A 23,124-nucleotide genomic window follows, 5' to 3' on the forward strand; every position below is an offset into this window, starting at 1 on the left:
TGTGGGGTGGGCAATGGGCCTCACCATAGTGGTCTTATTTATTCCATGGTGGAGATGCCTGTGCCAGGAAGTGCCACCAAGGAACAGAATACACTCATAGGTCCAGTCTCCACACCTGTCAGGATTCTGAATGTGGGACTAGGAGGTAAGGTGGGGTATGGATTGCAAAGTTCTCTGCTGAACCAGGTCCTGTGTCTCCTGAAAGGATGAGTAGTACAGAGGGCCACGTTAATGAACCAGCCTGAAACAGCAAAGATCAAATCCCGTGACTACTGGTGGTGTTGCTCTATGAAGGGCAGTAATGTCAGTGAGAGAGAGACCCCACAAAGACCCCCTGGAGACCTCTGCACAGATCCACACTGAGACCTCCAGAGACTCCACAATATCTTCAGAGATTCCCACAGAGACCTCCATAGATACTGTCACTGAAACCAACAGAGAGGTCCCAAAAGAAGCCCCCCAAATCCCTCCAACTAAGAGATATTCATAGACTACAAATGAGATCCTCAAGGAGATTTCCAACACAGACCCACATCAAGAACAATTTCTCAAAGACACTTGGAGAGAAACCTCAGACAGAGACAACACACTGAGAAGACAGACCTCCCACAGAGAACTCATATCCATTCTTAGGAGCCTGTGCAGCCACACAAGAATAGGTCTTTTGCAGTGCCCCTTACCAAAGTGGACATACATGAAGGAGATCTTCAGCTGAATCTAGCTCCTTGGAATGCCCACATATTTGTGTATTTGAATAATGTCATTTTTTCTTCTAAAAAAGTGTTACAGTTTCCACATGCAAATCTGTAAAATCCTTTCCTAAAGATCTGTAAATTCTTTCCTAATTTTTCATTAGCTTGAGTACTGACCCCAAGTTTAAGGAATCACAAACTTCAAAAATGAGTAAACTTCTGCCAACATCTCATCACAGATAACAAAATATTTGGGTGGTGATGGGAATGGAACTCAGTAGGAGTGTCTATGGAGGTCTTGTAGGTCTCTGGAGGCCTCAGCATGAGGGATTTGTGAAGTCTCTGGAAGTCTCAGTGTTGATCTTTGTTGGTGGCTCTGTGGAGGTCTCTGATGGGGACTCTGGAGGGTGTCCCTGTCACTGGCCTGATTGTCTTTCCTAGAGAAGTGCACCAGAATTTACAGTCAGATGGAAACTTCTCATATTATGCAAATGTCCTACCACTGAGCTATACCCAAATTCCTGATGAGATTTATCTCAATTTTAGTAATCAACCATCAAAATGGCATAGAGGACTGCATTTTTGTTTTATTGGGGACAAGTCTTGAACTCAAAATTACTGAGTTTCTAGGTTGGAAAAATGATGAAGTGGGTGCTCAGTAAAAGCACTTGGGAGCAAGATGAACCAGCAGACATAAAACTGACTCACTCTAATTTACTTTCACCTGCACAAAGGATTGTGGTGGAAAGGATGGATTATCCTGGAGGCAGGGCAATAAAAGGAGAATGAGCTCCAGTCCACATGCAAAGGCAAGCATCATATCCATTGCTCAGGTGATGAAGCTGGGGTTCAGCCATGCGGGATTATCACTCTTTAGAGGAAAGAGAGGATTCTCCATCATCTAAATTGCACTGTGTCATTTGGACAAATGAGTCCTGAAAGTCTCTTTAGCAATGGAGAGTAGGGCCCAGGCCTATGTCACAGAGCTGTGCCCTTTCACCACAAAGGAATCCTGTCATTCGGGGAAGGACAAGAAGAGGAATCAGCACCACACCTCTGCCCTGCCCTCCAGCCAACATGTCCTCCACCCTACCTGGGCCTTCTAGATCTTTCCTTTAAACTCCACTTGCTCACCCTGTCAGAGAAGACCTCAGTCTATTCAATATTCTTTTCTCCTGGAACACAGACATCACATGCTTCCTTGTGGCTCTTTGAGCTCCATCAATTTCAAAGTGTTTGAAAATTCTTATTATCTCTGGAATTTTTATTTCTCCGGGATTATTACTTTCAGGATCTCTTTGAAATTTCAATTCTTCTATACAATATGTTCTTGCATTGATCAATTCAGCATAGAAATGAAATTTCTCTAATGCTTATTTACTTATGCTAATTTTAAATAAAAGCTTTCCAATTTTACTTTACATTTATAATTATCTATTCACAGCACACTTTTCATAACTCTTTATATAAAGTATGTTAATGCCAAATTATGCCATTATACATGAACTCTCTCATTATTTTTTGCATTACAATACTTAATACACTTTTATACCACAATTTATCATATGCCTGTTTGTATATAAGGTATGTTGGCACCAAATTCACATCTTCATACGTGTATTTTTTATAATAATGACCATCTCCTTCCACCATCCTTGCTATTCCCCTTCTCCCTCCCTTTCCCTCCCACTCATATTCCCTATCTAGAGGTAACCTTCCTCCCATACTCTCCCTCCCTACCCCACTGGCTCTAGGCTCAGCGATTCCTTTGACACAGAATGTACAACTTAAAAAGAAATTCTAAAGGAAGGCTTTGGAATGGAAGAAACAGTTCATTTTTTTATGGGCCAGAATATATGTGCCTTGACCAGGCAAACTTCATTTTACCCTGACACTCCATTTCACATAAGAAGTGTTTCTCCCATAAGAAAATCCACCTCAGCCACCCTGATCTTGCTTAGCATACTCTGCTTAGAAATGCACAGCCTTGGAAAATATTTCTGTTAGTCTTATGTAATGCAATTGTTCTCTTTTTAGTTCTCATTTGTTTTCCACTGTTCCCTGACTGTGCTGGGTCATTCTGAACCACTCCCTTCATTGCTATGGTTTTGACTCACTGGTGGCTTTTTTTTCACTATAAGACTGCACCGTATCTTCTACAAGGGGCCAAAGGTTGCTACAACGTCTTCTACAAGGAGATGACTTGCCTAATGTCCTTCTGACCCACTAGTGAATACAGGTTCCATGTCTTGCTCCAAGACTCACCCAGTGATTTATTTCAAACATGCCACAACACATTCTTAGATTTGAGAACACTGGATTTATTTGTAAAAGGGTGTATGAGGGTGGGGGATTATATTTGGGGGTTTCTGTGTGTGTGTGTTTATGTGTGCATGTGTGTGTCGTGATGGGCAAAGGTGCGACATATGCAGTTGAGGGAAGAAATAAAGAATGTACATGTGCTAGTGCCATTTTCAATGCTTTCTTCACTCAAATGACTCAACACAACTTCATGCTATAAGTTCTTTTTTTTTCAATATTTTGTTTTAGTTGTAGTTGAACACAATACCTTTATTTTATTTAATTTTTGTGTGGTGCTAAGGATTGAACCCAGGGCCTTGCATGTGCTAGGCAAGCACTCTACTACTGAACTACAACTCCAGCCATTCTATAAGTTCTTAAGAAAATGACAATCCCTATGATGGGCACTGCAATAGACATAATCAATTCAAAACCAACAATTCTAGGACAATTCTAAGCACTACATACATACTTAATCATGACAGACATTCCCTCTGCTTGCTAAGCTCAAGTGCCAGATCTAGAGTCTCAGGTCCTGGTCCTTAAGTCCAGCAGATGCACACTCACTCAGACTCCACAGTGATCAGGTCAGGAATCTATGGAGGCTTCTCATTGGGTGGAGCTGAAGGCTAGTTGAGGAGAGGGTCATAAGGAGAAGCTGCTGTTCTCATCCAGCGTCAAGATGTGGCTGTAGAGTTGCAGAGTGGTAAGAATGATGCAGAAGATCAGGTAGATGATGAGAAGAGTTGGGATGTCAGTCCACATGTCCTCATCAGACTCTCCAGCATGTAGGCATCAATGTCATTTGGCTAAATATCTGTTCATTTAATACATGATTTATACTAAATTTTGGGGTTTCTGCTTGCCCTTTCAGTCTCTATCAGCTGTTACTGGGTTTCTTAGTGATGTCTTTCATTTTAGGGTTAGGACATTCTAGGGTCTGGTGGTTTCTGCCACAATCTCTCACCTCTGATTTTTATCAGGGTAAAGGCAAATGACAGTGACTTCACTCTTGAGTTTTATCAGGGTTGTGGAAAATGACTTATTTTATTAGACTCTGCCTAATAACAACATTAGAGGGCTCTGAAGGTTTGTCTGGAGGGAATTCCAGTTTTATTTTAACAAGGAGTTTTAAAATGGAGTTACTTAGGCTAAGGCCATCCTTACACTGTGTGTGTAGACATGAATCCTAAAATTCTCTTGAAGTTTAACTTTTACCGATTTTACAAAAACAAACCTACTAAAAACATACAAAAGTATAGCTTGAGAGTTTATTTCAATTTTTGTACTTAATTTTGTAAATTTGCAATAATCATGTATCAATTCTTTTGTCTAAACCCTCTAGTTGAAGATAGTAAAATAAATTTGAAAAGCTTTTATTTAAAATTATCCTAACTAAATAAGCATAAGATAAATTTCAGTTCTATGCTAAGTTGATCAAGGCAAGAACATATTGTATGGAAGAGTTGAAATTTCAAAGAGAAGAGATCCTGAAAGTAATAATCCCAGAGAAATAAAATTTCCAGAGAAAATAAGAATTTCCAAAACCTTGAAATCATGGGGCTCAAGCAGAGATTTACAAGAAAGCAGGTGATATTTGGGTTCCAGGGGAAAAGAATACTGAATAGACTGAGGTCTTCTCTGACAGGGTGGGCAACTGGAGTTGGAAGTAAAGATCTAGAAAGCTCAGAAAGACAGAGGACATGCTGGCTGGAGGGTGGGGCAGGGGTATGGTGCTGCTTCCTCTTCTTTTCTTGTCCATTCCCAAATGACAGGATTCCTTTGTGATGAGAAGGCACAGCTCTGTGACATAGGCCTGGGTCCCATTCCCCATTCCTAAAGAGAACTCTCAGGACTCATTTGTCCAAGTGACACAGTGAAATTCAGATGAGGGAGAATCCTCTTTCCTTTAAATAGTGTTAATGCCGCATGGCTGAAACCCAGTTTCATCACCTGGGCAATGGATATGATACTTGCCTTTGCATGTGGCCTGGGGATCTTTCTCCTTTTTTTGCCCCACCTGCAGGGTAATCCATCCTTCCCACTACCAAGGAAAAAAGAAAAAGGAAGGTAAGAAAACCCTTAGGTCACATCCAACAACAACAAAAACAATTCTCTTTTGTCTAATTTCCTTTCCACTTTTCCAAAATAATTAGACACACTTCTCAGGACAGAATAGAGGATCATTATGGGGTAGTCAGGGCAGGGCAGAAAGAGAACGCACTAGGATTTATCCTATCTGAAAGTCTCAGTCCACATATAGAGGTCTTGACTTCTGAGAGTGCTGGGAACCTGTGGAGAAATACAGGCCCTGAGCACTGCTCCATCAGTCACCTTTTCCTGGTAAGTGTCTCTGAAACAAGGCTTTCCTCTGAATTGGCTGAAGTGGGCCTGAGGGCCTCCATCACAGGCTCTCAGGTCACCTCTGGCCTTAGGAAGCAGAACCTTGCCTGGCAGCTGAGAAGAGCCTGTGGAAATGACTCTATTCTTAAGCAGAGGATCAGTGACTAAGGACATTCAGGGTGTAGTTTATGGATAAAATCCCCTTTTGTTCTTTCCACAGAATAAAAATGAAGTATTTTAAAACTTTAAAATTGTTCTCTGAATAAAAGGGTTTCCACTAGCTAACTGTAGAAGTCCTGCTGTTCAGAAACATGGAATATCTACAACTGGTCAAGCAGAGCATAGAGAGAACTGGGTCTCAGCCTCTTTTTGTATATTGTCTGTCAGCATGTGAAGGTGAAGAAAGTGCTATACTAGAGCAGGAAGAAGAGTGGACCTCTGAAAGGTAAGGCTCTGCGTTTTTACCCCAGAGGTGGTTTGTAGTCCCATTTCTCCAAGAGTTCAGAGCCCCAGAAGATGTTGGTTGCAAAGACCTGAGAGGGAGGATGCTGGGAAGGAAATCATCATACCGGAGACACTTTTCAGTTTTGTGCTTGGAAAATGTGGTGGGCCAGGTGTGGATGACCTCCAGTAGGGTGGTGTGGGCGGCACTGGAGCAGCAGTGCCTGCCTAGATATGGAGATGGGACTTTCAGGTCCAACTGAGGTCAAGCTGTTTCATTTTGTTAAGGCCAATTTCTCTTTGAGGTAACCAATCCTTTCCTACGATAAGGTGCTTGTGAGGATCATGGAGGTGGATGGAGGTAAAAACACTCTGCAAATGATAAAATGTGGCTCTTCCCAGAGTCTTTATATGACTCTCACTGGTCATTTAGACTTGGACACTGAGACTTAGCCTCCAGTCTCATCTCCCATGATCTCCCCCAAGGGGGATTGCACTTAACATCCTGTAAAATCTGGGATCCTCCCTTCTCTACCACAATTCATTTTCCATTTCCAGCTTTGGGCAATCACCTGAAGACAATCTGATGGAGATTCAGAATCTGACTTTACTTCTGCAAAGATGAGGAATTTTCCAGTTCTCTATAGTGTTCTTCCCATCTGGATCTGTTATGTGATCCCTGAGGCTCAAGGCTGAAGCTAGTAGGAAGACTCTACTAGCTTAGAGTGGAATATGACCAAAGCCCTGGTGTTAGGAAAAGCAAGAGCTTGGTGAAGCCAGTGTGTAAGGCAGTGGAGGGTCTATCGGCCACAGGTTTTCACTCCTACCTAGCCTCTGGGCCCTTCATGCTCTTGTCTAAAGCTTGTGCCTCTTGTCTCCTGCAGTCTCCTAGGGAAGCTCTAGGACAAGAACAGTTCTCCTAAACCGCTACATGAAGATACTCCAGGTGAGGTGTTCATGCAAGGGCCTGCTAGAGTTTAAGTGCCACCTCGTCAACATTTGGAAGATCCTTCTACCATATTACCCCCATTAGGTTCTCTAGTTCCTCTGACGAAACACACTCTGTCTCTGGCCTCATCCTTATCAGAAGAACATGAACACAAGTCTGACTTGAATAGAATCTCACTGGACATTGTTCCACAGAGCTCCCTTGTAGGTCACTCATATTGGGCATCCCTGATCACAGCCATCTCAGGCCTAGACTGCATAAGCCATTCAATTTCATTCCTCTCCTGGTGGTGGGCAACCGCCAAGCTCTTATATTTCTCTACCTGGGTACATAGCAAATCCAAGCAAGAACATCTTTTCCACCATCCATCAGACACCACACTCTGGGTAGACCCCACACGTTGGCAGGTAGAATCTGGAGGCCTCTCTTTCATCAACTCTGATGTACAGACACTGCTGGAAATGCTGATCACCAAAAGAGTAGAACTAAACGTGTGGAAGGAAAATTTTTAAAATGTGCCCTCTTTCAAACAAATGAGTCCAGATTATACCGTATATTCTCTGGGAAACATGTTGGAGTCACTGGGTGGCGGGAGAGACACCACTACACAAACCTTCTGGAACACAAAAGAAAAACCAGAGAAGCTTCATGATTCTCAGAATTTCTTTTACCACAAGGTCTTGGTGGGGAGCCTTTAGAGAAAAAATACAGCCAGCTGTTCTGGGGCCTGCCCTCTCTGCACAGTGAGTCCCTGGTGGCTACTGCCAGGGTCTCTAAGAGGTCCTCTACTGCACAACGTAAACATGTAGCATTCAACAAAGTCTCAGAATCTCTCTCAGTACAATATCAGGATGAAGAACTTCCACAGCTTTCCCAGGAGGAGCCCTTGGCCCAGGAGAAGGCCCAATTCTAACTTTTAACATAAAACTTGTCCCCATCTGTGGCTCTGGGTCAGACTCTGGCTAGTACTTCATACACTTTTCCAAACCTACCACCTTCTTCATCCCAGATTAAGTCTGGCACAACAACTAGCACTAAATCTGAAAAGGAGGCACAGTCTTTCTTCCCAACTGAAGATCAACATTCAGAATGTCCCTTGCAGAACTGAAGGGAATGGAAAAAGGTCTTAGTGTCTGAGATCAAAAATACTCTGGAAGTCATTAACCAGCCAGCTCTCAACCTTCCCCACGGAAGCTAGGCCTCCTAAATTTCTAATTCTGTCTCCATAGTTGCTGAGGATTCTACCAGCCAGGAGCTAGAGAACAGATTCGAGCAACATATTCAAGGGGAGTTAATCAGTGATCAACAACAGCTCAGCCCTCCCTATAGATTTCTAACATCTCAGGAACAGATGCAGCCTCAGGATAAATTTTCAGGAAAGAGTCAGTGCAGGAAAAATGACAACCTGGCCCTTCACAGCCCACCCAGTAAGCACTTTCTGGGAAGGGTTTGAAGAAGATGGAGTCCAGGCACACTGAAAGACTCTCTACTATGGGCTCTGCAACATTCAAACTAGTTTTCCCAAACAAGGGTCTAGAGCCAGAACTGTAGAGGCAGCCAGTACATTTATCCTGGATTTCAGGAGCACCTCATAGAAAGTTTAGAATGACACAATAAGGAGGTTTCAGAAAGATACTTGAGGAGGACCAGGAAGGGTATTTCAGAAAGTTACTTATCTACAGGCACAGACAAAAAAAATATGGAAAAAATCCTGGAAGACCATCTGGGCAGAAAGTTAGTGAAGATCAAGGAGGGCATCATCCCTGTGTATGTGCATGAATCCTAGCTTGCTGACAACTATGCTTTTCCAAAATCCTACATGCCACAAACCCCATCCATCTAGCCTCCTTCAAGAATCAGCAATCTTATGTGAACAACTTTCAGGAGCTTTTTTTCCTTGAACTTCCAGGAACTCACCTGAAGCTAGAAACACATATTATGAGGTCTCAGGTGAGGCACAGGTGGAGTCCATCCCTCCAGGCTCTTGATCCCATTAATCGCCAGTTAGGTGAGGCTCTAGCCTAAACCCACTCACAGCCTATTTTTCCCTCCTCAGCCTCCCTTGACTAAGAGGCCTTTTCCAATGCCCAGGTTGAAAGTGTCCTGGAAGAAATTCCTCAGAAAGGTCTGGGAAAGAGAGTGATAAGAAATATTCATTTCCTACTTTACAGAATCCCCTTCCTTCATTCTCACCTTCAGAGGTACAGAGGACCTAGAAAGGAACCCCAGTGGGTGGCAGTCATAGGACCTCACAGGCCTCATGCCTTCTCATACCTATAGCCTTCTGATGATGAAACAGCAGAGCAGAGTTACTAGGGGGATTTGAAAAGCTACCTGGAGCCTAGTCCAAGTGTGGATGTGGCCAGGTAAGAGACACAGAGAGTAAAGATGTGGTCTCAAGAGACCCATGTCATGGTGTGACGATGCTGGAAGTTAAAGTATGTTCCCAATCATCAACAGCTGCAAAGATTAAGGAGAGAGAACGGTGGAGAAGGAGAAATCTTCTGAATGGGAAATGACAGTGGAAGCCTCTATAATAGCAAACTCCCAAATCATCAATGTGAATCTGAAAAACTTAGGGTCTCTGGGAAACATGAAAAGCTCCTACCCTTCTAGAATTTCTATTTCACAAGATCCAAGAGACCCAAATCTGAACACAAAGGTAGGTAGTGGTGTTCAGCTCAAAGTGGGGTTTGAATCAGAGAAGCAGTCCTAAGACCAGGTCACTGGAGTCCTGAAAGATTGCCACACTAATGAGCCCTCCACCGTCGATATCTTGCCTTCTCAGGCATCCCTGCTAACTCCCAGAGCTTTTCCAGGATTAACAAGTCAACTTCCCCAGATATATGTTATGATCTAATGAAGGGAGGGAATAGCTAGGGGCAGGAGAAATCCAAAGTCACAAATGTTATGGTTCCAGGAAAGGATGAGAATGAAATGCTTTGTCTAAATGAAAGCAAAGAGAGCTTTGGGAGGTCCAGACCAGGAGAGGAGAAAGAAAGTTCCCAAGACTGTGGGTTGAGACCTCCTGACAAAGACAAGAAAATAGACACTATTTCAAGCAAGTCCTTACCTTGCCTTACTGAGAAGGGACAATATCCTCCAGAAATCTAGGTCAAGAACAAAATGAAGAACTTTCTGCAGTCTTTTAACATTCATAAAAAAGGAAAGGGGAAGGAAAATTCCCTGAATAAAGACAAGCTCCTGACAGCTACCACCCATACCCAGAAATCAGCTATAAGCCAAATATCCAAGGACATTGGGGTGGTTGAACCCGAGGCCCTCATGACTGTTACTGGACAGATCCTGATGCACAAGCTGGGACTTCAACATAGAAGTGGTCCAACAGAGTTATTTGGGCATAAAAAGAACCCCATACCTTATTGGGTAGGCAATCCTGTCAACCCAGGAGTTTTTCCTACCCAGAGCAAAGGCAAATGATTAGAGATTGCCTCTGGTCCCCAAGCCAGATCCAAGGGCCACATTGCCAAGAACCATCGGACAGTAATTAGACCTGGAAGCCTAGGAATCCTGAGTCCCCAGCCACCCACTTCCAGCATAAGCCAATTGGGGTAAGCACTTCAAGGCCTCTTAACCATTACCCAACATGTTTTTTTCCACAAAAAAAAAAAAAAAAACAGGTCTTGTTTACCATGAGTTTTCTGGTGGAAAGCCTTTCAGGAAAAATTGAATACATGGGGAGAAAAACTGTTTGTCATCATGTGAACCCATTCTGACGACTAATGTCTTCTTCCTCTTGGGATTTTTATTGATTTTTCAATAAATGTTTCTTTTCTTTCTTTTTTTCTAATTAGACATTTTAAATTCTGTCTGTATCCTCCTGTGGGGATAGGGAGGGGTAGGGATCTGTTCTTCCTCAGAGAAGCATCTGGAAGAGACAGTAAACTCAGATGCTCACCCTCATCTCAGATTCTCTCATTGTACCTGAAGGATTCTTCATTCAATCATTACAAGAAAAAACAATAGAATGCCTTGAGACTTCTCAAGATCAGGCGACCCTGTGAAGGTCCCACTCCACAGTCTGAATCTGTCAGTCTTTCCCTTGCTTTCCCCCTCACTGGAACTTTATAAGCTTTGGGAAATGGGTGTAAAAAGGTGCCAGAGAGTCTAGTAGTTTCACATAATTCAAATTAGGCATGGGAAAGTTGGAGGTGAATTGATATGTTGATCTTGCAGTGCTGTTGAATGCTGCATGGCCCTGCCCATGGTCACCTGTCTTCCCCTCTAGAAGGGACTGTGCATACACTAACCAACTGATTGTAGTACATGATAAATCTAAAGTGAAATTTGTAAAATAATTGAAATTTGTAGCCAAGAAAAGTGGAAGAGTGAAATTGGATGCCATAAAGAGTGCCACAGACAGGAAGCCACTGCCTTCCCATGCTAGCTACCAGGCTAGCATGAGACCAGATGGGCTGAGCTGTTCACTGGGTCAGCCTGAACTCATTCCAGAGTCACTCTGCTATGGTTCCCAGACTGTAGGCCTGGAAATAGCCCTTTATCTCTAACACACACTAGAAAGAATGCAAAGCATTCAAGTAAGGTAGGTTAATTTCCTAAGAGTAAATTTAGTAAGTCTTCTTCTGTCAATCTTTGCCTCTTAAATTCCAGAACAGATGACCTGACATTTGGTGGAGTACCCAGGACTAGGGAACTCTGGCTGTGACTCAGTCTGGGGACTTTTACACATACACATAGCCTTAGCACTGCTTCCATGGACAAAGTGGATATTTAAAAGGGTAAAGGGCCTGGCATAGGGTTTCAAAGCAGTTCTCTCCAGGATTCTAGAATTTGCTTGTCCAGAGACAAATGGGTGAAGAGATGATCAGATAGAATTTGTACATACAAAAAAAAGTGACCTGTCCAAGATGTGAGAGTTGACTAGACTGGAAGGAGATAAATATTGGTCTCTGCTGGGCCTCACTCTTCTTCCAGCAGAGGTTTACTCTTTCAGGGGTCATTCATACAGAAAACCATGATGGCTGTAAAACAGTTGGAGGAGGGATCATTTCTCTGGCATATTCCATACTATTCCACATGTCTATGTGGGGTGGGCAATGGGAACTCATATAGGGGTCTTATTTTTCCCTGGTGGAGAGTCCTGTATCAGGAGGTGCCACCAGGGAACAGAATACACTCATAGGTCCTGTCCCCATATCTGTCAGGACCCTGAAGGTGGGACCAGGAGGTAAGTTGGAATATGGGTTCCAAAAACCTCTGCTGAACCAAGTCCTGTCTCTCCTGATAGCCACTGTAGCCTCTAGGGTGGACCCAGCAACAAGAATGGAGCTTGGGACAAGAAGGACTGGAAAGGATCTGGAGTCTTTAGCCTATCATTGCTGGATTATCTCAGGGATGCAAACTGTAACTTACAGGAATAAAGGGGCTGAACATGAACCTCAGAGTTCCTGAAAAGATTAGTGTTACATATGGCAATGTTGATAAACCAGACTAAAAAAGCAAAGAAAAAAAAGCAGTAGGCTTCTCCTACTGCTCCTCCTCTATGAAGGGCAGCAAGGTCAGTGAGAGGGAGACACCCCATAAAGACCCCATGGAGACCTACAGAGAGACCTGCATTGAGACTTCAGAGACCCCACAAGATCTACAGAGATTCCCACAGAGTTCTCCATAGATACTCCCACTGAGACCACCACAAAGGCCCAAAAGAGGCCCCATAAGGTCCTCCAACTAAGATATTCAGAGACCCAAATGAGATCCTTCTAGAGATTTCCAACAGAGACCCACATCAAGAACAATTTCTCAAGGAGACTTCAAGAGAAACCTCAGAGACAATACACTGATAAGACAGACCTCCCACAGAGAACTCATATCCACTCTTAGGAGCCTGTGCAGTCACACAAGAACAGGTCTTCTGCAGTGCACCTTACCAAAGTAGAAACACAGGAAGGAGATCATCAGGTGAACCTACATCCATGGAATGCTGATGTATGTATGTATTTGTACAATGTCATTTTGCTCCTGAAGAAGCTTTTCAGTTTCCATATGCAAGTCTATAAATTCCTTTCCTAATGATCTGTAAGTCCTTTCCTAATTTTTCATTAGCTTGAGTTCTGATCCACAATTTAGGGAATCACAACCTCCAAAAATGAGTATACTTCTGCCACTATCATAACTGATAACAAAATATTTTGGTGGTGCTAGAAATGGAACCCAGTGGAAGTGTCTATGGAGATCTTGTAGGTCTCTGGAAGTCTCACCATGAGGGATCTGTGGAAGTCTCTGAAAGTGTTGGTCTTTGTTGGTGGCTCCATGGAGGTCTCTGATGGGGACTCTGGAGTGTGTCCCTGTCACTGGCCTGATTGTCTTTCCTGGAGAAGTGCACCAGAATTTACAGTGAAATGGGGCCTGCTCATGTAAGGCAAATGTCCTACCACTGAACTATACCTCAATTCTTGATGAGATAAAGGTTTTATTTGAATAACTTTAGTATTCAACCATCAAAATGGATAGAGGATTGCATTTTTGTTTTGTTGGGGACAGGTCTTGAACTCAAAATAGCTGACTTTTTACATTGGAAAAATTATGAAGTGAGTGCTCAGTAAAAGCACTTGAGAGCAAGGTGAACCAGCAGACATGTGACTCGCTCTCATTTACATTCACCTACACAAAGGATTGTGCGGCTGCCAAATTTTCTGAAATATATCTTTTTAAAAATAAAACAAGCCATGCTCTCAAACATAAAACTTTTCAGAAATAAGAGATTAAATTACAAATCCTAATGCTTTAATAATACCCTCAGTGGTACTAAACACTGTGACCCTAGGCTGTGAAATGGTACACCATGACCAGTGCTAAACCATAGCAGAGGGTGGGCAACCCAGGGGTTGGTAAGCTGTTCTTCTTGAGTCTTCTGCGGAAATTGTATGCACAGTATAGAAGGGTCCTCAAGTGGTGCTGAGCAGTTTCAGTTTCACTTGTTTCCCATTCCCCAAAGACAATAATGATGTAAAAGTGTTAAATGGAAAATTTCAAAAATATGTTTTCAACAATTTATATAAATTTTCTACATAATTATTAGTTACTGTTAATATCTTATGTCTAACTTATGTCAATCTCTATCATAGATGTGTTATATATGTACACACATATATGTATGTATGTATGTATATATGTATGTGTATATATTAATATAAAAATATACATATGGAATATCATGGGAAGATTTTTTTAGATCATGTAAGCAATTCTAGGTAAAGAAAAGATGACTATAGTGGCTTGACTAGAAAGGCACGAGTGTTAAAATATTGGACAAAATTAAACATTAGATCAGTATCTGACATGCCAATTTAAGCCTAGAAATATAAGAAACATTTTCTTCCACTGCATTACTTCAAGGGTTCTGAGAGATTATTTAAGTAATAATGCAGTTTGACACAAGGCAACACCTGAAGTTGTTAGTACTTGTCACTTAAGTATGACAAGTTGAGAAGCAGAAGTATTTCAGTTTTGATTTCAAAAGCAATTTCTTGGACACATCTTAGATACAGACAATGTGGTAAAATAAAAGCCTACCACTGTAAACTACCTTCCTTACCCTTATGCTGTAGGGATATTGTTGTTTCACACACAGTTATTTTTAACAGAAGAATGGGTCAGATACACTTGCCAAGGTGAACCAGATATCATTAAGTTTCAGTGAATGTTTGGAAATGTTGCAACTTGCTCCCAGACATGACCATCAAATGACATATTTCATGGGACCATGATACTGTCTTCAATGATGCTTAAATACAAAAAAGGTGGTGGGAAAAACTGCCAATTTACAAATTTTAGAACATAAATGTTTGTGCTCTCTGGAGCAGAAGTCTATTTTTAAAATTATCCTATTGTTTTCAGGGGTTATCATGTTTATGTTCTTTTTATCAGGGTCACATTTTCCCCCTCAATCACCATATGGATATTTTAGTAGTGTTCACATTCTTCCTCATTAAAAATGCTATGAAAATGAACAGTATTTGTTTTGGTCAGCTTTTTCAATGCAGTTACTAAAGGACCCAACCAGCACAATTGCATGGGGAGAAAACTATATTTGAGGGCTCATGGTTTCAGAAGTCTTAGTCCAAAGAAGGCTGACTTCATTCCTCAGTGCTCTAGGTGAGGCAGAAAATCGTGATGGAAGAGTGTGGCAGAGCAAAATGGCTCACAAGGTGATTAGGAAGTAGCAGGAGATATACTCCATTCTCCAGATATAAAATTTAAGCCCCATAGCCATGCCCCCAATGAACCCCTTCCTCAGGCCATACCAAACCTGCCTCCAGTTAATCCCATCTGGGATTAATTCACTGATTAGATTAAAGCTATAACCCATTTGTGTCTCCTCCAAACATTCTTATATTGTCTCACAAGTGAACTTTTGGGAGACACCTCACATCCAAGCCATAACACAAACATTCAAATATTATAAATGGTTTCTTCATTTTATGTTATTACTCATTGATACTATACTGTTCTCTTCAGGAGTTAAGTTGCAGGGCTTATTAGAATCCTTGGCCCACCACTGGCACAAGAAATTTCATGACCAATAGAGATAAGAATATTAAATGAATGGTAACAGTAGGCCCAAGCTGAGACAATTTGAGGGAGGAAGAATAAAATAATCAAAATCTTATCAGTGAGCATAATATTGATTAATTTATACATTATCAAATATATAAAATTTGGGAGTAGGAGAGTTAAGTCAATATTAGAAAATGCATTCAAGTTTGCAAGGCACTTCACTCTCTTGGTCTGTTTATTCCCTCAAGTATTGACTGGGTTTGATTAGGAGACCTATAAGTTTTCATTAGTTTCTCAAACTCTTAGATTTATGTCTCCCAATTGAAGCTAAAAGTTTCCCTGAGGCTTCATTCCCCGCCCCCACTGGTGAGTGGAAACAGAACATAATATGCAGTGATAGATAAACAGAAATGGGACTGGTACTCACACCAAGATGTGAAAATATACAGCAGTAATACAGCAGTTGTCCATAATCTGTGATTTTGCCTTAGATCTTTCAGGTATCTGTGGTCAATCATTGTCTAAAAACATAGCATAGTACAATAAACTACTTTGAAGAACAGAGAGCACCACACCCACATAACTTTTATTATAGTATTTTCTCATAACTATTCTCCTTATTGCTTAACAATTGAACTTTATATATATATATATATATGCGCAGATACACACACACACACAATTAGTATATGTATATATGAACATGTGTATGTTTTAGCCTCCTTGATTATATTGCCTAATTCCAGTTTTAGTTGGAAAATAATGGTTTATTTTTTTGTTTGTTTGTTTCGTTTTGGTTTTGTTTTTTATTCTGCAAAAGATGGTACATCATAATTATATAGGAGATTTGAAGCCTGAGTCTCTCTCCAGAAGTTTCTGCTAGGTCTGCCTGTCCTTGAGTTGGGGAAATTCCCTCTGTGTTCAACTACACTGAGAATATCTTCAGCTGGCTTCAGATCCCCCTCACTCTGTCTCTAATATCCCTGAATTACATGAGACTAAAGAGTTAGCTCCCTCAGGAAAACCCTGGATGTTTGTACTACTGATCCACTATGGCTTTGTAATGAATGATCAAGCATGAAGAACCTGAAGGGCACACTGGATATTTTTCTTTCTTCTCAAGAAAAAGTGAAGGTACACATTGACCTATCAGTGAAAATTGAAACACACTTAAAGGTACTGGTAAAAAACAAACTAAGAACTCTTTGTCTAGTTCTAGATTCCAAACATTTGCTCCTAAGTAAATTTTTTTCTAAATACCTTAGAATCTTACATGTTATATTCAAGTCTGTGATCCATTTTGAATTAATTAATGTGAAAGATGTTAGGATAGGTTGAGAAAATTAAACCTTTAGTTTTTTCTTACGTACCATGTGTTGAAAAGATTCTCTCTCTTTTTTTTTTTCTTCAAATAGTGTTGTATCTTAGTTAAAAAGGAATTGAGCATATTTCCATGGATTCAACCCGGAGTTCTTTGTTTCACTGACCTGCCGAGTTCTTCACCTATATCACACTGATTGTTAAAGTAACCATAATGTAAACTCTCACTGTCCCATAAGATGATTCAAGTACTTTATTCTTTTTCAATAATTGTCTTAGCTATATGAGATGTCTTTCTGCATACATGTTTAAAAGCTTATCTATATGCATAAAAATTTTGCTGAGATTTTGATATAAATCCCATTAACTTCATAGATCATCTTGGAGAGAACTAACATCTTTGATTCCTCCAAACTATGAGAAAGGTTGTCTGAATTTATTTTAGATCTTTTCTTTCCACCTACTTCATGAACACTGTTTTTTCACCCTACAGATTCTGTACAAGTTTTGACAGACTTATGACTAAGTATTTTATTTCCTTTGGAACAATTATCAAGGTCTTACATTTTAAATTTCAGTTTTTGTGAATTCATTGTTGGTATGTAGAAATGTGATGGGTTTTGAAATGGAAATCATGTATCCTGTGAACTTGCTGAAGCAATTTATTATTTCTAGTAGAGTTTTGTAGATTCTCCCTGATGATCCATAGTTAATCATGTATCTGAAAATAGGACTGTTTTATTTCTTCTAATTTGTGGAAATACCACTAATGAAAGTGGACATCATCTGAGAATGAGCACATCCTCTCTTCAACTGTTAAGCATGATTTACCTAGACACTTTTTGTAGTTAAAGCACCTGATAAAGTTCAAGAAGTTCATTCTATTTCTGGTTTTCCAAGTTTTTTTTTTTAAACCACGAGAAGGTGATATACTTCTTTGTGCAATGCTGTTTTTCTGCATCAATTTACATAGCCAATATTTTTAAATCTTTTTTGTATTTTTTTTAAATTTTGAAACAGTGCCTTACTAAATGGATGAGTCTAGCCTTGAACTTGTAATCATCTTGTTTCAGTAGGAAACAGGGATTGCAGGCATGAGACATCACACCTGATTACAAATTATTTCTTCTTTAGAATGTTAATATAATGCATAACACTGAAAGTTTTGAACACCTAATATCTAGAATAAATCTCTTGAGCAATCTTGATGCCTATTTCCTTTTTTTCCCCTTTGGGTTATTTTTATCTGGTTTTGATATCAGAGGAATATTGTTTCTTTAAAGAATTATTTGGGGATTGACTATTTTCTGCTGTAGTTTGTGGAACATTGGTGTTAATTCTTTGAATGTTTGGTAAAACTTTCCAGAGAAACCATCTAGGCCTGGAGATGGTAGGGGAGAGAGTTCTGTAATTATAAATTTAGCTTCTTTAATAATTATAAGAGAAAGCTCTTCAGGATATCTATTGACTTAGATTTGGTTACCTGTGGTTTGTGAGAAATTGTTCCATTTCTTATAAGCCATGGAAATGAAGCATGTAATATGTAGTATTCACTAGTTTTCATTTTAATGGCCCCAGGGACAGCTATATCTTTTTCTCTGATTTTTTATTTATTTCAAATACCATCTCTATTTTACCCTTCTCAGTCTTCCCAGCAATTTGCTGGTTTTATTTTTTAATTTATTTTTAAGAAACCCGCTCCTTATTTTATATTCTTAATTATTTTTCTGATTTTTTAATGTCACTGATTTCCACTCTTATATTTATTTTTTTCTTCTTATGCCTATTTCCAGTTTCTCTTTTCTTTATCTAGATTCTATAGGTAGAAAATGAGACTATTGGTTCGAACTTTTCTTCTTTCATAATGTAAGCAATTAGTGCTACAAAATGTCACACTAGGCTCAGTTTAGCAATATATACACATTCTCTTGTGCTGTTTTCATTTTCATTCAACTTCACGTATTACATAATGATAAAAGGACCAATCGAGCCTTCCTTTGAGCCCCTTCCTCTTCTACCTGTACTTAGTAAAATGGATGTTGTTTAATCCTGAAGTGTCTCAAAATTTTTCTATTAGCTTTTTCATTAATTTCTAGTTTGATTTCAACATCAACTGTAAATCCATTTGTATTCTAAAATTTCTTTCAAAATTGTTGTGGTATATTTTGTGACCTAGAATATGGCCCATCTTGGTAAATTCACCATGGATTTTTGCAAAACTGTGTATTCTATTGTTGGGTGGACTGTTTCATATATATCAAGTAGTGTTGGTTGACTACTATTCAGCTCTTATACAACCTAGCTTATTTTTCTGACTACTAGCTTGATAAAATGGGATATTGAAGACGTGAACTGAATTGGAGGCTAATCTATTTCTACCACCAGTTTGTGCTTCTTATATTTAGAGTTCATGTTGTCCAGTATGTAGACATTTAAGCATGCCACATGTCTTTCTTGCCAATTGGTCCTTTTATCATTATGTAATGTCCCCCTTTATCTTGAGTAGTTAATTCTTCTCTTATGTGTACATTAACACTAACAAAAGCCAATCCTACTTGTTAAGAAGTTTAAGTTGGGGTAGTATATCATTTTTCATCCTTTTACTTTCAAGCTATCTATGCCGTTGTATTTCAAGTGAATTTCTATTAATAGTGTATTTTTGAATCATTTTCCTTTACCCACATGGACATTCTTTTTTACAGTGATAAACATATGCACTTTATGCTTATTGTAATTTTTATGTGTTAAGACTTAAGTATGTTAATTTATTTTATTGTTTCCTGAATTTTTCCTTTCTTGTTCCTAACCTTCTTATGGGTTACTGAAATACCTTTAGGTTTATATATTGATCTTTGGGCTTTTATGTAATTCTCTTAATTATTTATTTAACTTATTAGCATTACATATGTAACTTACCAGAGTCACCTGATATTGATGCTTTATTACTTCAAGAAAAGGGGTTATTAAGGTCTCTTTATCCTCTCTACTTTAAAAAAATGGAAATTACTTAATTAACTCCTATATAGGCATTGGATGCCATATCAGATGTTATTTACAATTTTCCTTCAAGTGTCAAATAGGATTTTTTCTGTTCAGATGTGGTTTAACAATTCCAAACACAGTATTTCTCACTAAATCAAACCAGATAGCCCCACCCCAAAGACCCTTGCTGTAATTAAGTATCTATTCTTGTTAGATCAGCAGGATGTCTACAGAAGTTATTGTGGTTGGTAATTTCCACTTTCTGAAAATGCCAGATCTGCACACAAAAAGGTGTGATGGAAAGCCTATAAGCTTGTTGTTCAAAAGATACTATCTCTATTTTCTTGGTAAAGACTTATAAGACTATTGTCTGGCCTTAAAAAGCACTTTCTGAGAACACAAAGAAAAAAATATTTTTATGTAAACCTCCGCTTGCCACACAGACATTCTGGGTATAAAGTTCAAAGAGTTTCCAAAATTTTTGTTTAGAGGAAGAATACTTAGGCAAGAGCCACCTTTGAACCCTGCAGTCAATAAACGTGGTTCTTGACAATTCTTCAGGTGTCCAGACTCTTCTGACATATTTCATGATCAGTTTAAAATGTTATTTACAAAAAGCTTTATTCTACTTTTACTTTTAAATATATTGAGCACTTCTAAATATATGAAGGACTAGATATTCCACATAAGGATTATCCACTCTGCGCACAGCACTGGTAAGTAAAATTGCACATGTAGCAATGGTTATATTCTGAGGTGTCTCCTAATGACTTTTTTGTCCTTAAACCTTTTCCTCCGCACTTCTCTCTACTTTCAGTCCAGTGAACAAATGCACTCCTACGTAACAGAGAGGGCTGAATAAATTCATATCCAAAAGTCATTTATAGAGGGCAAGTTTTCTATGAATTTCAACACAAAATGTACACAATGTGCTAATTTTACTAACTACTTATTCATACACTGGCAACCTCTTTAATACCTGGAGACTAGATGTTGCAAAATTAGGACTCATATACACTATATACACAGCAAAAAAAGGTACAAAACACAAAAAACTGATATCTGAAAATATCCAAGTATGAACACACTTATTATCTTTTGCAATTGCTTCCCTCCCACCTCCTCCACATCACTGAGCAAGTACAGACAGTACTCTACTGCTCATAGAGGTGGCTTAACAGTTCCATTCCCAAAAGAAAATATTTAATATGAATTTTTGCAAAAAGATATTTACACAGTAATATTTTATTACCTCTACATTTAACATACATCTTGGCACTTCTAAACATTTAGACAGATTAGATTTTTAAAGTAAGGACTCAATTTGTCCAGTACATACATGTCAGTCTTGAGTACATGCACACTCTAATAATATTTCTAATTTGAAAGTGTCTTCAAAATATGAGATTTCTGGTCCTTCATCACCCCCCCCAGTGGGCTATATAATGCTCAAATTTTCAGAAGACAATCCTTCCTAGGAATTTTAACAAAAAACATACAAAATTTGCTTACTAATTCTACTTTTGTCATAACACTGACAACCTCTTTAACATCTAGAAAGACTACAAGAAGATTAGGACTCATTTATCCTTTCTATAAACTACAAATACTGCAAAGTAAAACAAAACCCATAGACACAATGGACAACTCTTGCCTCAAAGTAAGCACATTGGCATGGTGCTCCCAAGGAACAGCACACAACTCTGTACTACTCAACAGGGAGTTGCACCCCCCCTCAAAAAAAAAGTTCATAAGAACTTTAACAAAAAGAAATTTATAAAATGTGTGCTATTTTCCAACTATATATACAGTAAGGAGGGATGAAATACATACACAAAACAATGGTTATTATATGAAAAATGTCATCTACATAACACCAGTCTGGCACAGGACCTCCTTCTCACAGCCAAAGTCTTCTCAAACTCACTGAAGAAATGTGGACAAGTGTCACTCCTAGAAGTGGTCTAACAAATCCATTTCAAAGTCACTTCCAGAAGACACTTGTGATTTTTTTAAACAAATGGGAGTTTACAAAACATTATTCTAACTCTGTCATATATTGGCAACCTCTTTACATTTAGAATGTGCAGATGTAGCTCAAGTTTTAAAAGTTTGTGTGTGGGGGGCAAATTGAGAGCAGCTTTTTCATATCATATACACAGGCCTCCTATAAACTGCCAGTAAATATTACCAAAGAATGAAGGGCGTTTCCAATCAATCAAATTTGGTATATTTCTCTTACCTTCTCTGTCTTCGGTATCAGGAGCATCAATCACCCCAGGCCACTAACCCTTCCACCTTTCGCAGTCTGAGGCTTCAGCTCACCTTCCAGGGAGTTCAAAGCCTTTCTTTGCCTTGTGGGGACAAGATGCAGTCTAGAGATGCTAGTAAGAGCCATCATGGGGACAGGGGCGCCCTAGTCTAGGCAGCTCTACTTAACACATGGTCTAGCTCTTGGACGGCCCTTCGCCTTCTTGGGAACTTAAGCCCCTGCCTGCCTCCGTGGCCTTTGGGTGGCCACCGTTCTCGCCACGTCAGGACAGGACCGCAGCCACCCGCCCCCCAAAGGCAGCACGCGCCCAACAGCTTTTTCAGCTGGGAGGGACAGGATTGGGCCAACAGTCCCAAAGCGGGGTTCAACAGTAGCAGCGGCTATCAAGTCATCTAGCCAGGGAGTTAGGCTCACCAGCTCTTCACAGCCTGAACCCACCAGTGGACAGTTATAGTGGGACCTCCTGGGGGTCTACAGGGCAGAGGCTATGGCTAGTCCCCAGCCCCCAGCTCGCCCTGGGGCACGAGGGCTCCAGAGCCGCCCCTCCCCCTCCGTGTTCTCCCTTAGGCCCAGTCCGCACTCCATTACTCACCATGTCAAATAAGACTTTAAAAACATATGAGAAGGCCCGGTCCCCACCGCCCGCGGCCTCCTCCGCCGTCCACGCGCGCTGCCATGAGGGCTCCCAGGACCCAGCGCGCCGGGTGCTGCAGTAGCCATCGCCGTCGCTCCTTCCTGGGCCGGGGCTTCCGGGTCGGGCCGGAAGTGGATTTCAGCTCCTCACCGGAATCGCCGCCTGCTGGAATGTCGGGGAGAAGCCACCGCCTCCTGTGCCGACTGCAGAAAATTCTGGGCCTTAAAGGGATGAGGAGCAGCGTGTGGCGCTGAGAGACCCGGTCCCTGGGGCTGCGGGACCCCCTTCCCGTCAGCACCCGCGGCTAGACCCAGCTCTTGGAGCTTGGTGCGGGCGGCGAGGAAGACCAGAGGGGCCCTGGGCCCGGGGACCTGGGGCTGCGCGAGACTGGCCAGAGACTCAGCCGAGAGTGCGACCGCGAGCCCCCGGCAGCCCCAGATAGAGAGCCTGGGCCAGAGGGTCCGGTCTGGCTGCAGCCGGCAGTTCGAGGCCCTGCGACTCAGGAGCAGTAGGCGACTGCCGGTCCCTGAGCCAGTTCCACCCCAGCCCCAGAGGGAGTCTCAGGTCCCCTCCTCATGGCTCGCAGACTTCCCTCTGTTTTCCCCTTGTGCTTTCTGGAGGATTTTATGTCTAGCTCTAGAACTGCCTTCTG

General features: G+C 40.7%; 1 protein-coding gene across 1 annotated transcript in view; it reads left to right on the plus strand.

The window, feature by feature from the left end:
• Positions 1-22,984, plus strand: part of LOC143382684 (spermatogenesis-associated protein 31E1-like) — a 30,058-nt gene extending 7,074 nt beyond the window's left edge. The window contains exons 5-7 of the mRNA XM_076836901.1: positions 7,956-8,153; positions 22,406-22,542; positions 22,781-22,984. Coding sequence (XP_076693016.1) covers positions 7,956-8,153; positions 22,406-22,542; positions 22,781-22,984 — 539 coding nt within the window. The remainder of the gene's footprint in view (positions 1-7,955; positions 8,154-22,405; positions 22,543-22,780) is intronic.
• Positions 22,985-23,124: the final 140 nt, after the last annotated feature.

The sequence above is a fragment of the Callospermophilus lateralis genome, chromosome 17 (assembly GCF_048772815.1).
Source record: "Callospermophilus lateralis isolate mCalLat2 chromosome 17, mCalLat2.hap1, whole genome shotgun sequence".
In the NCBI taxonomy this organism is placed as follows: domain Eukaryota; kingdom Metazoa; phylum Chordata; class Mammalia; order Rodentia; family Sciuridae; genus Callospermophilus; species Callospermophilus lateralis.